Genomic DNA, 15288 nt, shown 5'->3' with positions numbered 1-15288 from the left:
CTGCTAAACTCAGAATGACTCCAGATGACTTAAAAAAGGTGAGAGTTTGTTCTCATGAGAACAAATATTCTAGAAACCCCCCAAACTTTGTGCTGCTATGCACACCAAAATAAGTTTTTGTGATTCACTCCTGGTGAGATGCAGCTGTGTCTTATTCTTTGCTGTCTTCTGGTTTCTTAAAATTATCTTCTGGGAGCCATCTACAATGATTTTCTGGTTGAAAGCCAAGACATGAGCTTGCTTCTGGTGTGCTGTGCCTGACTGACTTAATCCTTTCAGCCCCCAAAGAACAGTTTTAGAGTCATAAAAACAAATAATAGATGAGTTTTCGGGTCATAAAAGCAAGTAATTGATGCTTAGTGCTCATTTCTAGTGTGAAGAAGTACAGGGGAAGACTTTGGTCAGACACTGTTGAAATCTTTGACTGAATGTGGATTCCTTGAGTTCACTGGAGAACTGGGGCACTGTCTAAATTTAGCTATTGAAGGCTTCAATTTGCTTATTTAACAAAATAAGCAGAACTGCAACGTTAGGGCTACCTCATAGGCTGGTCTCAGGAAGGCTTGAAAAGGTAGAAAATGACTCTTAGCAAAATATACATATTAGAAACCAGGTTTTTGTGTTCTTGCTTGGTGTCTGCTTGACATCTAGAGATTTGGGCAAGCTTGGAAATTGGGGTTGTGTACTAAGTTCTTTCTTTTTTTGCCCTGTTTGACTTCACAGACTTAGCACAAGGATAACTTTCGCTTGCAACAAACGTGGGTTCCTGATGTGAAAGTGACTTTTAGTGTTGGTGTGTTGCTACAATTCCCACCAGTGTCTGTTTCCCCAGTGGATATGAGTCTCTTCCAGCCTGATCTGGAAATCCTCAGCTCAGGCTGCCACAGCTTGTGCTTTTATCCCTGGAGGTTCATTCTCCAGAGCCACAGCCATCCCACAAGGACCTGTCACATGCATCAGGCTTCGGCAGCCACACCACCCTGGAAAACAAGCCAGAGGAGTTTAGTCATGCCATTCCAGCAGCCAGCAGTGGCATTAGCTTCCCAAAGCCCTGGGATTTTCAGGGCTTTGGTTTATGGTTTTTAGGGTGGCACACTCCTGATGCAATGTGCTCTGGGTGGAAGGAGAATGTGTTACAATTCCAACCAAAGGAATGCTGTTTTGAAGGGTATTGATATGATATCATGTAGCCTCTGGCAATTTCTATCTTCCTTTTTTTTTTTTTTCTCTCCAGTGGTAGAATTCACTCTGTTCTTCGTTTTCTGATTTTGATATTCTTTGAAGTTTTTCTGTTTGAAGAGATGAATGCTGGAGTACTGTATCCCTTATAATAGCTCCTCTGTTGTGCCTGATTTCCATTCAATGGCATGCTATGGTGTTTTATACAGCAATGTGGCTGATCAAAGGCATTTTGTGTCATTGCTGTAGTCATTAATGCCTTCTCAGTATTGTACATGTGAACATTAAGACTCTGGCCTACCTGAGCTTTTTGTCTGAAGAAAGTGTATGTACAATGAAATATTGCCCTGTTCTCAAGCTCAAACTGTGGTTTGCTGAAAGTGGTTTCTTGCCGTTATATGAATATTTTCATGGTGGGAAAACAGCTCCAGTTTGCCTTTCTCTGAAGGTAAATCCTTTGAGCTCAGTGACCTAAAGTCTATAATTTTAACTGCTAAGTCATATCTCCCTCTACGAGGTAAATGAGTGTATTCTGTAAGGAAGTTGCCTTTGAATCTGTTTGCTTTCCTCCCCAAGTGTGAAAAGACATTTTCCCCCTCAAAGGAGTGTTCTGTTGTTTCTGCAGAGCCACATTTCACCCCCCTGAAAACTTCACACCCCAAGCATCACACCCCAGAGTGTTGTCCTTTTAAACTGAGGAAACTCAAGGTTTGCAAAGATATCTCTGAGTGGGGGAATTTCTCACTCCTCTGTTTCAAGGCTCACACACATGATGCCACAGATACAGAGCAGTCAGCATTTCCTCTATAAAACCTTTTTTAGAAAGATGTGCAACTCAGCAAAAAATCTCTGCTCTAGACTGAAATGTGACATATAAATGGCATGCCTGGGAGCACTGCTTCTCTTCCTTGTAAAAATGTTTCAGCCTGTGTTTGATGAATATACTTATGGCCTTTGTCAACTGCAGCTTTTTGCCACATTCTTGAGCTGTGATTTCACAAACTTGATTCCCTTTCTGTCTGAGAGATACCATTTTAACATCTCCCTCTTTATTCTCCTCTGTTTCATATCCTACATCCTGAGCCTTCCCTTCACAGCTCTGCAGAACATGGGACTGTACTGGTCCTGCAAAGAGATTATAGACAGGAATCTATTCATGCCTGTAAAAATATATTAAGTACTAACACCATAATTTAGGGAAAACAAAATGCACTGCTCCATAGAGACTTACTTCATCTGAATGCTGTGAAAATTTTGCATGCTTGAAAGATGTTTCAGCCCAAGGATGCAGGGAATTTGTTTTGGGATGAGGTCTTCAGATTTACCATGGCTTGCTGCTGTAGCCCTTGAGAACAAACCTCCTGGGCTTTCAGGGTGCTCATGGCCAGAGAGAAAGGATGAAAATGCAGAGGGGAAAAGGAAGAGGTGGGATAATTGATTCACAGGGATAAAGGCAGGAATATGTAGGTAGGAGACAAAGAAGTTTGTAAGCAGAGCCAGAACTCCAAGCCTGAAAACAGAACTTGAAATAAATTTTTCCTTTCCCTGGAGGTTGTGAAACTACAGGGTTGCAAAACCAAGGAGTAAAAAACTAGAAAATACTACTATTAAAGACAGCCTACATATATTTTCTTTCAGTCCACTTCTGAGTGTACTTCATGTAGGTTTTCACGGAATCATATTGATTAGGTTTCCTACAAACAGGGCTTGGAAATTTTCTTAAACCTGTGTGCTAAATAGTTCGAGCCAGCTCCTGATTACATGATTTTTGGCAAGGACTTTCTCTGTGCTACCCATTTTGTGGTCATTTGTGTTCCCATCCACAGCAGTTAACAATGTCCACAGGCAGAAGTGAAACTGTTAAATAACTGAACAACTTCCCAAGACACTTCATGGTTCTTATATTCCACACAAAACATTCTCACCACTCCATCAAAATACACCAGAAAAATATGTGTGTTCCTTAATCTCCCCATTTTTTTGTATCTATGCCTTGCAATGAATGCTTAGGAGAACAATGAGAGTCACAGAAGATCTCTGTGTAGGGTAGGGCTGTCATTACGTTGAAGATTTTTTTTCTGTAATCTGTTTTTCTGCAATCTGTTTCTCTAAAAGCCATTATTAGATCACATTATTGAGCCCCTTGTTAGGGAAACACCTTGCTTTTTCTTCTTCCAGGAACACCCACTGACTGAGAGAGGCACCATACTCTTACTCTTGTCAATAATGAAAATTTCAGGGCCTGAGCTGTTTTCCAGTGCAATCAACTGAGAAGCTCTTAGTGACATCCAAGAGCATTAGATGGGCCCTGGGGGTGGAATTCACCTCTGTGCAGTGGGCTGCCTCTAAATGATCCACCATTTACATCCTTGCTCATGTCCTACTTGCAACACTTAAGAGACATTTTAAAGGTTTCCAGGCTGAAGACTTGCAGCTTTAGGAAGCAGCAGTGATGTTGTCACTGTGCTCAAGCCACAAAAGTTTCCACTCTGTTCTGAAATATAAAACTATCCCCCTTGCTTTCTCTTTATAGATCTGAGGGAATGGTGCTTTGCCCTGGTTATTGTTAACTGATTTTTAGAAGGGAATATGAATGCAGGATGGAACTCATGGTGGACCTGGCAGTGGTCTCAGAGCTCTTTTCCAACTTTAAGGGTTCTGTGGTTCCATGAGCTCTGGCTTCCTGCAGGTTGTGTTTGTGTAAGCAAAGCTTTCCTCTTGGATGCTGAGGAAGAGGTGAGTTTTCATACACTAAACCTGGGAGAGCAAAACCAAGATGAAAAGAGGGAAAAGTGGTAACAGAGATCAGTGGAGGTAGTTCACAGCGTGTGGCTGCAGGTTGTCACCCTGATCACTGCTCTTGACAAGGTGGGGACTTGCAGGCCCTTTGCACCATGATGCACCTCAGTGATACTGATGGATATTTTTCCATTTCCATCAATCCTAGAATCCTAGAAGGGTTTGTATGTGAAGGGATCTTAAAGTTCATCTTGTTCCAACCTCCTGCAATAGGCAGGGACATCTTCCACTATCCCAGGTTGCTCCTGGAAGCCCTGTCCAACCACCTGGCTTTGAATGCTTCCTGGGATGAGGCATTTTGTTATTCTTGTTCTCTTCAAAAAAACTCTCTTGTCCTCTTCAGTTCCATGAGGCAAAAATGGGAAAGATGGGGAGAGACTCTTTACAAGAGCCTGGAGTGACAGGACAAGGGCTAATGGCTTCAAAGTGAAAATTAGATATTAAGATGAAATTCTTTCCTGAGGGGGTGGTGAGGCCCTGGCACAGGTTGCCAGAGAAGCTGTGACTGCATCCCTGGAAATGTCCAAGGTTGGACAGGGGCTTGGAGAAACATGGGATAGTGGAAGGTGTCGCTGCCTTTGGCAGGGGGTTGGAACAAGAAGTTGTTTAAGGTCCCTTTCAACCCAGGCCATTCCATTATTCTATGAAAACCAATCTGAATAACAAAACTCAAGCCAAGTTGACATTCTTTTTGGCAAGTGGTGTTGTCAGACTGCCACTGACTAAACAACCCTCTGCTTTTTTTTCCCAGACAGGACCATCCTGGTGGATGTGGCTCTTCCCCCTCTGAGAGGGCTCTACATCCTGGGGACCCTCGAGTTCCCCAGCAATTCCAGCAATGTCCTGAGTGCAGCCTGTGTCGTGGTGCTGGGGGGTGTCTTGAGAGTGGGTGAGTGAACAGCCGATCTTTGGGATGCCTGGGGTTTATTTCTGCTCTTGACAGGAAAAAAACTGCGGAGAATGACTTAAAGTGTCACCATAAACCTGCTGTCCAACCTAATGCCCCGTGGATATCTGGTATCTGCAGATGGGACACCCAGAATCCATGGGAAGCAGGATGATTATCCACTGGAGCTAATTACCTATTTCTTTAATGGCAACGTGCTACAAATGCTGCACCTCACTCCTGGTTTCACTGGGGCAGAGATTTTATCTGATATGTGTAAAAGCCCTCCCTACTCCCTTTGGGGTTGCTTTATGAGACAGTAATTCCTCAGGGCAGGATCTTCCCTAGTGTTCAGGCAATGCCTGGTGCCTATGGGCATTACCAGGACACTTTTTGTGACACAGAAATATTTAAAGACAACATAAACAGAGTCATGAAGAATTCCCTGAATGCCTGAAAATCCTGCTGTGGTGTGAAACAGCTGGATTCAGCACACTTGTTCTTCTTATCCCTCCGTACAGATGAGCACCAGGACCACAGGAAGGTACTACCTTGCCCCTACTTCCAGCTGTTTCACAATCCCCAAAGTCACTGGGGTTGTTTCACGTTATTTACCACAGTCAGGATTGGTGTTTTTCCACTCTGAAGTAATTACTCACATAATTCTCTTTAAATATCAAGGTTTCTAAAGCCAGGCATTATATTTGCTTACAGGAATCCTTAGGACGCTGGGATCACATTGTTGATCATTGCTTGACCTTTCTCAAGATTGGTTTCATGAACTTTAAAAAGAGAATTTGTTTGTGTAATCACCTCCTGAGGAAGTCTGCTTCAATATTTGTTTGTTGTTAATCTCAAGGGACTGTTTAGTTAATATAGTACTGGCCAAAAAAGTTATTTTGCTGTCTTGTGTTTTTCTTTGGGAAAAGAGGTTGGAAAGCTTAATCTGGGAGGTTAAAAAATATATATACTTAAAAGACTGTCAGTCATTTCTTACTTAGACTCCTTTGCACTTTAAATATGGTTTCATATTGGTTTTAAGAAAAAGCATGTGTTCATTGCTAAAAACACTTATTAAAAAAACATTGAGGCACTTTGCTGCACAAACTCCCCTCCAGCACATCTGTGAGCAGTAATGATATTAAAAGCCAAGCAGGTATTTGCAGCTGTTGAGTCACAGTCCAGCATCTCCTGGAGAGCTGTCCTTGTTTCAGCTGTGAGATGATGGATGGGTGGAGACCCTGCAAGTTTCCCACATCTCATACAGGCTTCTCTGCCTGCATGTAGAGCTGGGAGTGCCTCTTTTTTCCTCCCTTCCCCTTTTCCTTCCCATGTGTTCAAGGCCTTACAGTTACATCTTGGAGCCCATCTGTCCAACCCTGCCTGTTCCATGCCTGAAGGAAGGGTTTTTGAAGCCCATCTGTCTGACTCCACCACACCCTAAAGAAATCCTGACACAAAATAGATAATGAGACAGCTTAGTAAACAGATTTAATAGATGTGGACATCAGCGTTCAGCCTTGCCTGAGCAGGATCCCAGGTTGGCATCACATGAGCCAAATCCCCAGGTCCTGCCTGTTGTGTAATTTCTCCATTCCCTGTTTTCAGTGCAGAAGTCTTAGCCACATGCTGTTCCTTCTAATTCCATGGCCTGAGACAAAGACTTTCTGGTAAAGGTAGAGTATTTTGTTCCTCTGAACTCCCAGAGAACAATGACCAGTTTAGAAATTCATCTTATCTGGGTTTGGTATCCTCCAGAGCACTAGACTTCTTCTCTGTAGAGAGAAAACAAAGTCAGAAGGTTAAATCATGACCATAAGGGCATAGCAACTAAATGATGATGGAAAATACGTAACAAACGAAAAAAAAAAATCTGTAAAATGGAGATTATCAACCATAACAAGAACCTAATTAATTTTATTGAAACAATAATTTACAGGCAAACTGGGATGAGAAAGTAGTGATTGTTGGCAAATCAGAATTTTTGGAACACCATTGACCATGCAGGGTCAATCATCACTTTTCTCTTTAATGTATGATCACAATCCATGTGAATTATGATCCCTGGAAGATGTGAGAAGATTTAAAATCCACAAAGAACTCTGTCAGAACTCTCAGATAACCCAATGGAAAATGTGTGGATCTACCCCCACAGGAATTTCTCAGGGTGCTCCTAGACCTTCAGTGTTGTTGGATCAAGGGAAACTTTCTGATTATTTCTACTTTCATAGTCCCACCTCTAAGATAAGGAGTTTCTCTCTTTCACTTTATCCTTCAAAGTCTTTTATTTTATGGTGATGTTTGCAGTATAATTTTAGTAACACCATTTATTTCTATTTCTCTGCATCATGGTACTGTAAAAGTTGGCAATTTTTCCAGCTTATGAAAGGAAGTTTGAGGTTCAGAGAGAAAGAAAAGTGCTAAATATCATTAGCACATCTGTGTCAAAACAAGGTAAGAAATGATGAGTTCAGCATCTCACAGTTGTTTTTCCATTCTCAGCTAGGATGATTCTGTCCATTTTAACCCACAAGCATTAAAACTCAGGCAATATGTGCAGAAAATGCCCTGTTCCACTGCTGAGCAAAGCCCTCAGCTCCCAGTAAAACTGAAGGAAATGCTGAAGTTCACTTGGCACACATTGATCTGCTGGACTCAACCTGAACTAAACTGCACTCAGCTGCTCTTTGCTGGCAGGCTGCTTTTGCTTTTTATAGTAGAGCTCACCAAGTAATTATCCAGATAGGATTTCTCTTTTTAGTTTCAACTTGTCACATTCTCTCCTTCACCTGATGGCTTCTCCTGTCTCCTGTCTCCTTCTCCTGGCTGCTTGTCAGTCATGTCACTCATTGGGGCCAAGAAGCCTAAGGTCATCGTTAGCTCATGGCTTGATTGTCTGGAGAGGGAACCCCAGACAATTCTAATGCCCCTTTATCTTGCTTGTGGTAAGAGCTCTAATGCATTTATTCCCCCTCTTTTCCAAGATGAACCCCCATAGTGATTTGTCACAGCATAAATCAGTATATTTCATTAAATGGCCATGTGTTAGCAGTAAATAAAGATCAGTAATTAGAACACCAGTGAGTTTCACCAATTCACTCTCTTTTCCAACTTCTCCAGCCCCTCTGTTGTGTGGGTCCCATCTTTGGCTGTGGGCTGAGTCCCACCCTGCAGTCCCATATCATCCCTGCACAGCTGTCCAATTTGTATGAAGAAGGGATTCTGTTGGTGTAACAAGATGTATTTTCATTCTGGATCACAGAAAAAAAAGTGAAAAAGTTTGAAAAGTTCACTGGAGTGTTTGTATTCCCTTCAATGACTGTTTGTATTCCCTTCCTGAACCCCTCAGCATCTGCCTGTTTGGCTTTTTCCCCTTCCAAGCCATTCAGTTTCTTTTACCTGATTGCACCATGTTTCACATGTTCTAGACACCCAAATTTAGGTGTAATCTGGACATCAGCACATGAGCTGCTGTTCCAGTAGAGGTCTATCCAATATAACCAGTGAAGCCCCTGCAGTCAGTGGGACTGGTTGATAAAGGTATCTAGAGAAAATCTACACTAAAAACCTTTTAAAAAAAACTTTAAAAAACTAAATATAAAAAACTGAATGAGGTATATGATTTCCCCCAGAAATATGGTTCAGTTGCCTAATTTTAAGGATTTTCTATCTTTCTGGGCACCCTCAAGTGTATCCTCCTGCCTACAACTTATGCTTAAAAATCCCACTCTTCGGTCATTTATCCCTGTCTTATATCTGCCATTTTCCAGAGAGGATCTGGAGGGCACCTGGACTCTCAGATCCCATCCTACTTGTCTCACCACTTTTTCCTCATTCACCCCCCACTTCTGGCCATTGGTTCCTACTCCACAGCTGTGGAGATGTGGAGCTGAGGACTTCTGAAATCTTCTGTACATTTGGCAGAAAGAGGCAACCAAGTGACATCTCCTTGTTTGGCTGCTGTTCCAGGCTGCTTTCCAGAGTGCAGCCTGAACACCTGAAGGAAGCTCCAGAAGAGAACCAACAGCAGGTGCTGCCCAGCTGTGTATTGACCAAGAATAAAAGCTCCTCAGCCTTTCTGGTGAAAATATGACACAGTTTTCAAAATAGCTGGGTACTTAGAGTCCAAGAAGTTTTGGATTCAGGAAACAGAGATAGAGGAGATGGTCCCAGCAAGATATGCCTCAAGGTCTGTTTGCCAGGTGAAGGGAGGAGATCTATATAAGAGATTTCGTTGCTCTTATATGCAACAGCTGTTGCAGAGTGTTATGTTGTGAAAAAAAAGAAGGCTAGGAGGGAGGAAAAACCCACTATTCTAGGAAAGAATTGAATGGGTTTTGCTATGGCACAAAACCCCAAACAATACAGCAAAAATCTATCAGAAGGAACATCTGGAACAGAACTGAAATATGAAAACAATGGAAAATGCTTTTAAAAGTCAACAAAGTAGATCCAGACCACAGTCCGGGATAAATGAAAATCTGGGTAGAAAAAACACATCTCTATTTCTGTTTTCCTGTTTATTCCCTCCTTTTTTCTTGTAGTAGGTTTTCTCCTCTCCAGGGGTTAGACCTGGAGGATGAAGGATTCTGAACCAGCTGAAACCATTGTGCTAACAGATCTGTGTTACAGTCTCAACATTTGCATCTCCCACTTCTTCAGGACAGTGTGTATCAGTGGTGAATTTACTAACACATCAGGTTGTTTATTAACACAGAATTATCATAAATGGTTGGGGTTTTTTACACTGTGTAGTGCAATTGGAAGAACACATGTTTGAGGGAGCCCTGCCTCTGTCTTTAGTGCCTTCTGAACTTTTCTGCACATCTCACCAGACATTTCCACCTTTTGGTAATTTCCAGGTTGCTAGTCTCCTTTTTTTCTGGTCCTCTGCCAATGGCATATTAGTATTTCACTTTATGTCAATCAAGTTGCTCATCAAATTGCCAGGGCTTCCAGCTGGAGTAGGAGCATGAAAGGGGATCCATTTCTACTCGTCTCATGCAGGGTGGGGAATTGGGCAGTTTGGTGTGGTTTTATGTAGGATTTTCTCACCACAGAAAAGTGAGATAAGAAATCTGAAGTTTTCACAACCAAAGTCCAAAGATGGACACTTAAAGCCCAGGTCCTTCACTTATGTGCTGCAGAAATCATGATTCCTGTTCTTTGTGGCAAGTTGTTGTAACCAACAAGATACAACAAGAGCTGTGATTTCATTGCCACTTACTTCATAAGGTTCTGAAACTTACCCAGCTCTGTGACTTGTGTGAATCAAATATTTTTGAGTCCCCTTATGAGTAAGCTGAAGTAGCTGCTCCTTCCATATCTTCATCTTCATAGGCCATTCTGCTGGAATCTGTTTAGACTTAGCCAAAGTGTGTATCTGAGACATTGCTCAGCTTTTCCCTTAGTTTTTCATTCTTCTCCATTCATTCCCAGAGAAATTCTTATCTTTTCAAGACTTCTTGCCTTATTTTGTTCAATATTAGAGAATCACAGAATGGATAAAGTTGGAATGGATCACTGAAGATTATCTAATCCAACCACCCTGATCAAGCAGGGTCCACTAGAGCATTCTTCACTTTTTTCCTAATTCTTCACTTCTAAATTCCTGCTGACTTTCCTAGAGCATCCTTGTAATTGTCCTCTGCAGTTGTGTCAGTTTATCTGCTTACTTTCAGTATCCTCACACAAGTCTGAGTCCCTAATAAAACATGGAATGCCACAGGGTTTGCAGGACAAGACGTGGTTGAGTCTATGTCCCTATTCCAGTCACTCAGGCTGTAAATTACTGTGTGCCATGTTCCTGCTGCACTCATGTAGTTTGTTAATCACAAAGTTTGGTGCTACTGAGCCAAGTGCCTTGGAGAAGCCAATTATACAATATCAAAGCTATTATCTTTATCAACTAGACCTGTAATCTCATTAGGAGACGATAACAAGGAAGTTTCACAGGACCTTTTTTTTCTGTAAAAGCAGGTTGATTGGCATTAATTATATCATCCACCTTTAATGATTTATTAATTGTGTTCAGAGTTGGACATTCCATTTTTATTTATTTCCCCCCCAGAATCAGTGTCAAGTTGACAGGCCTGTAATTACCTGGGGCTCTTACTTTTATCTTTGTTTGAAAAATTGGCACAATATTAGCTTTCTTCAAGGGCTCTCAGACATAGTGAGTGATCCCAAAACTATTGAAGAGTCCACCTTAATAGTCCAAAGGGTTTTCTATAAAAGTCTCTGCTAGAACTTGCATTCAAGTTACTGAAATCCATAGATTAAACCCATGGAACTATTGATGGCAATAAGCAAGTATTAAGCCTATTTTTCTTCTAAATATTAAAAGAAGTAGAATTTTTCTACTGATTGATGACTACTGTGTTCTTTTGTGTCATTTACCAATGACAATTTCCAGCCACTGAAGAATTTCTGTGAATATTATCTTCCCTTTTAAATTTTATTTTATTTTCTATTATAATTAATTTTATTACAACCTTTGTTTCTCCCTCTGACTGAACCTTTCATTTGTGTGGTTTTGGCTTTTTTTTAACAAGGGTAAAATTTCTTGATATGTTGTGCTTTTTAGGACTAAAATTTATGATTTTTAGCTAAATGTAGATGTAAATCTTTTAAGGGAGGGAGAACTTCCAACTAATCCTATAGAAACCCCATTTCCAATCCTTTGTATGTGATTGTTAAGTCTGGAAGCCTACTTAAAAAATGTTTTAAAACTGAGCTGAGAATTGGATATATGAGATGGTTTTAACTGACTTAATTATAATAGCAAATGCTTTGTAACCAGGAGTAAAAAACGTGAGAGATTGTGAAAGCATATTTGGAAACAACCTAATTCCTGCTTTTCCTCTGTTCAAAACACAGTTGTGGGAGTTTAAACAAGGAAATCAAACCTGGTTTGGGTGGACAATGGACACTGAAAAATAATTCCCTCCATGTCCCCAGAGAATAAATGTATTCACTGTTGATAGATATACTAGATGGGGAACATGCAAGTCTTGTACTGTTTGCCTTTTACCTGTTAAAAAGGTGTACAGAGAATTTAAATATCCTCAGTTATCAGTCAGATGCTGATGGGGAACAATTAATTGTTTTATTGATTTCACTTAAATAAAAAAAGGCTCTTGAAGCAAAGTGTTTCTTTAGGATAAAAAAAATCAGCTCTCTTTTCCAAACTAGTAATTTTTAAATATTAAAAGAACGTGACAGGCCAGCTAATTTTGTACAGATACATATATATATTTTAGTTCTACATCTGCTGCAGTTTTCTGTTGCATAATTGATTTAATCTCTAATTTTAAAGGAACGTTGAACTCCTTTGCTGGACTCCACATACATTTCTCCAGGGCAAAAACTGTCCTACTTTTTCCTCCTTAGTATCTGTTTAGTGCTGGGCCATTTTCCTCTGAAACTGTAAACTACCCTTGGTGAAAGAAATGAAGGCAAAGTTGGAATACAGTTTACTGTGTAGACTTATCCCCAAAACTTCTTGGGCACTTTCTTTTTCCCTATATTTTTTCCTCAATCTTTCCATTTTTCCCATCCTTGCTGCATGATTACCTTTCGACTGGTGAAGGAGCAAAAAGGCAAAAACTGGTTGAGGAAGGAAATATTATTTCAGCCATTTAGGTATTTCTTTAAAATCAGATTCACACATATTCCCTCCCTAATTTCCCTCCCGTTTTCAGCATCACAGAAGCCATTGATACTTTTGTGGTGGGTTTGATGCTGTTTTGTCTTTATTGCAGGTTCTTTGCAATATCCCCTAGAAAGGGATTTAAAGCTGCTGTTCCTTCTTCGGGCTTCTGAAGGGATTTACTGTGATCGTCTGGAGGATATAAATGTGCACCCAGGGAGTATTGGTATGAAACATGAATTCCAGTTTTCATAGGAAACTAATTTTTGGTAATATCCAAATCTCCCACTGTTGAGACTGTTACTCTTTTGCACAGATAAACCTCAAACAAAGGTACACAAATTTTACAGCTAACATTTAATCTTCTGGCACATATCATCTCTATGAAAAGTTTCTGTATTTTGGATTTGCCCCCTGGTTTTGGATCCCTTTTCCAGAGGGGGAAAAATTATTGTCCAGAAATATTAATAATAGCTGCATATTTTTTGTACCTTTCATTCCTGGAGTTTTTACCTAATTTATTTACTTTGATAATTTTTTTTAAATAGTAGATATCATTGTCTGCAATTCCATCAATTCTAATTTGTGTCAATGGGACTTCTCTGGTAAAATCCTCTCTCTTGCCTGTTCATTCAATGGTCATTTTACTTTACTGAGGATTTATTGCTCCTTCACTTTGTATTTTGAGTGAAGTCTTTGTGCTGTTCCTACACTTCTCATAAAATACAGAAACGTACTCTAATAAATATAAAGATTTCCATATATTTAGTTATTGCTTCAGTTCTTCTCAAGCCTCTTTTTCTTTAACCTTTGAAATCCTCCTTCTGTTCTTTCTTTTTTTTTTTTTTTTCCCCAGGAGTTTATGGACAGGTGCAAATTTACAGTGCTTATCCTAAGATGCCTTGGACACATCTGGGAACTAATGTTGCTCCTGGCAATGAAAGGTGGTATTTTGGCTAAATATGCTTTCAAATATTAAATTTTGGCTCCAGGTCCTATGACTTGTATTTAATATTCCTGTGAGTTGCATTATTCTTTCTCTTTGTGATGGGCTCTGTTTGAATTCTGTCTAGATAGAAAAAACCACCTAGGTAACAGAAAATTGCACCAGGATGGGGAAGCTGATGATCTTTAAGGTCCCTTCCAACACAGATTAATTCTAAAGAAATCTAAATTCCAAGGATGAATCAAGCTGAGAATTCCTTCCTTCCTTCCTTCCTTCCTTCCTTCCTTCCTTCCTTCCTTCCTTCCTTCCTTCCTTCCTTCCTTCCTTCCTTCCTTCCTTCCTTCCTTCCTTCCTTCCTTCCTTCCTTCCTTCCTTCCTTCCTTCCTTCCTTCCTTCCTTCCTTCCTTCCTTCCTTCCTTCCTTCCTTCCTTCCTTCCTTCCTTCCTTCCTTCCTTCCTTCCTTCCTTCCTCCCTTCCTCCCTTCCTCCCTTCCTCCCTTCCTCCCTTCCTTCCTTCCTTCCTTCCTTCCTTCCTTCCTTCCTTCCTTCCTTCCTTCCTTCCTTCCTCCCTCCCTCCCTCCCTTCCTCCCTCCCTCCCTTCCTCCCACCCTCCCTTCCTCAATTGTTTAGGAATTGCTGTGTAGCTGATCCTGATCTAAACCCTGCAACTTTAGAATCATCCTCTGGAAATTCTTCTCCTTCCCTGCCTGAGATGGGAGATCTGAGTAAGCAGATTCTGACTGAAGCATGCCAGTTAAACACTTGGATGAAATGGATCCAGGCTAGATCTGGGTTGCTGCCCAGATATTTTATGTGAAATACCATGAGGTGCTAAGATGCAAGTGTTTGGATTTAATGCATGCACATTAAATACAACACAAAGAGTTGTTTCAGTTGTTAAAAGAAGGAAAAAAAAAAACCTACAACCAAAAACAATGCCCTATTTTTCATTAAAAATCTACCAAAAGCCAGCTAAAAGGTAATGTGGCTGGATACAGGAAATAGGTAAAGCAGTGCTGGAATATGAAAGCTGAAGGCAAATGAAAGCTGAAGGAAGTGGATTTTATTGAAAGAGAGGTGCTGCTCTATATCCTTTTCCAGTATGAATCAGCTCATCAATTCAGGAAAGACTTTCCTACCATTTCAGAAGATATTCAGTGACTCCAAAAAACAAAAAAAAAGTAAAAAAAAAAAAAGAAAGGAAAAAAAGTAAAAAAAAAAAAGAGGTAATAAATTTTTGGTAGATTTCTCTACTGAATATTCACAGGTATTGAGGTATTCTATACTGCAACTGTGCATCTGGAATCTACTCATTTTTGAAAGATATTGGAGAAAGAGACTCTGGAAAAACTTGACAACATCTCTTTAGGAATCTCCTTTCTCTTTGCCCTTCTGTCACTCTAGCCTGCATGTGAGGCATTGTTTGAATTCACTCAGTGCTTTTTTCCTCAATAATTCCCTGAGGAGTTTAGATCATCACCTGGCCAGCAGCAGTCACCCTGTAACAGGACAAGGTGTTTATGCAATAGAGATGAACAGTGATCATTATCCATTTTGCTGTCACTAAGCACTTTTATTTTCCTTATGTGAAACTAAAAATCCCCTGAACTACTAATACAACTTTGACAGTAAAAGGGGATCTTCAGCTCAAGATTAGAACAATTAAATGCAGGACTCTGTGCAATGTTCAATAGCCAGCAGAGTTTTAAGTGCTGATGCCTAGAGGGTGTTCAACTACCAAGGGCAGGATTCAGGTTCCAGGAGGGATGGTTTGGGCCCATTTGAGGTGTCTTTGGGCTCATATGAGATGCTTTTGGGGTCCCTCCAT

The 15288-nt window shown here is 40.5% G+C and overlaps 1 protein-coding gene across 1 annotated transcript in view; it reads left to right on the top strand.

The window, feature by feature from the left end:
• The window catches only part of PKHD1 (PKHD1 ciliary IPT domain containing fibrocystin/polyductin), a 235897-nt gene that overhangs the window by 145800 nt on the left and 74809 nt on the right, over nt 1–15288 (top strand). The window contains exons 51-53 of the mRNA XM_059843088.1: nt 4730–4867; nt 12628–12741; nt 13372–13459. Coding sequence (XP_059699071.1) covers nt 4730–4867; nt 12628–12741; nt 13372–13459 — 340 coding nt within the window. The remainder of the gene's footprint in view (nt 1–4729; nt 4868–12627; nt 12742–13371; nt 13460–15288) is intronic.

The sequence above is a fragment of the Haemorhous mexicanus genome, chromosome 3 (genome assembly GCF_027477595.1).
Source record: "Haemorhous mexicanus isolate bHaeMex1 chromosome 3, bHaeMex1.pri, whole genome shotgun sequence".
Lineage (NCBI taxonomy): Eukaryota > Metazoa > Chordata > Aves > Passeriformes > Fringillidae > Haemorhous > Haemorhous mexicanus.
Note: the sequence above shows the minus strand (reverse complement) of the source record. Positions and strands in the feature narration are given on the sequence as shown.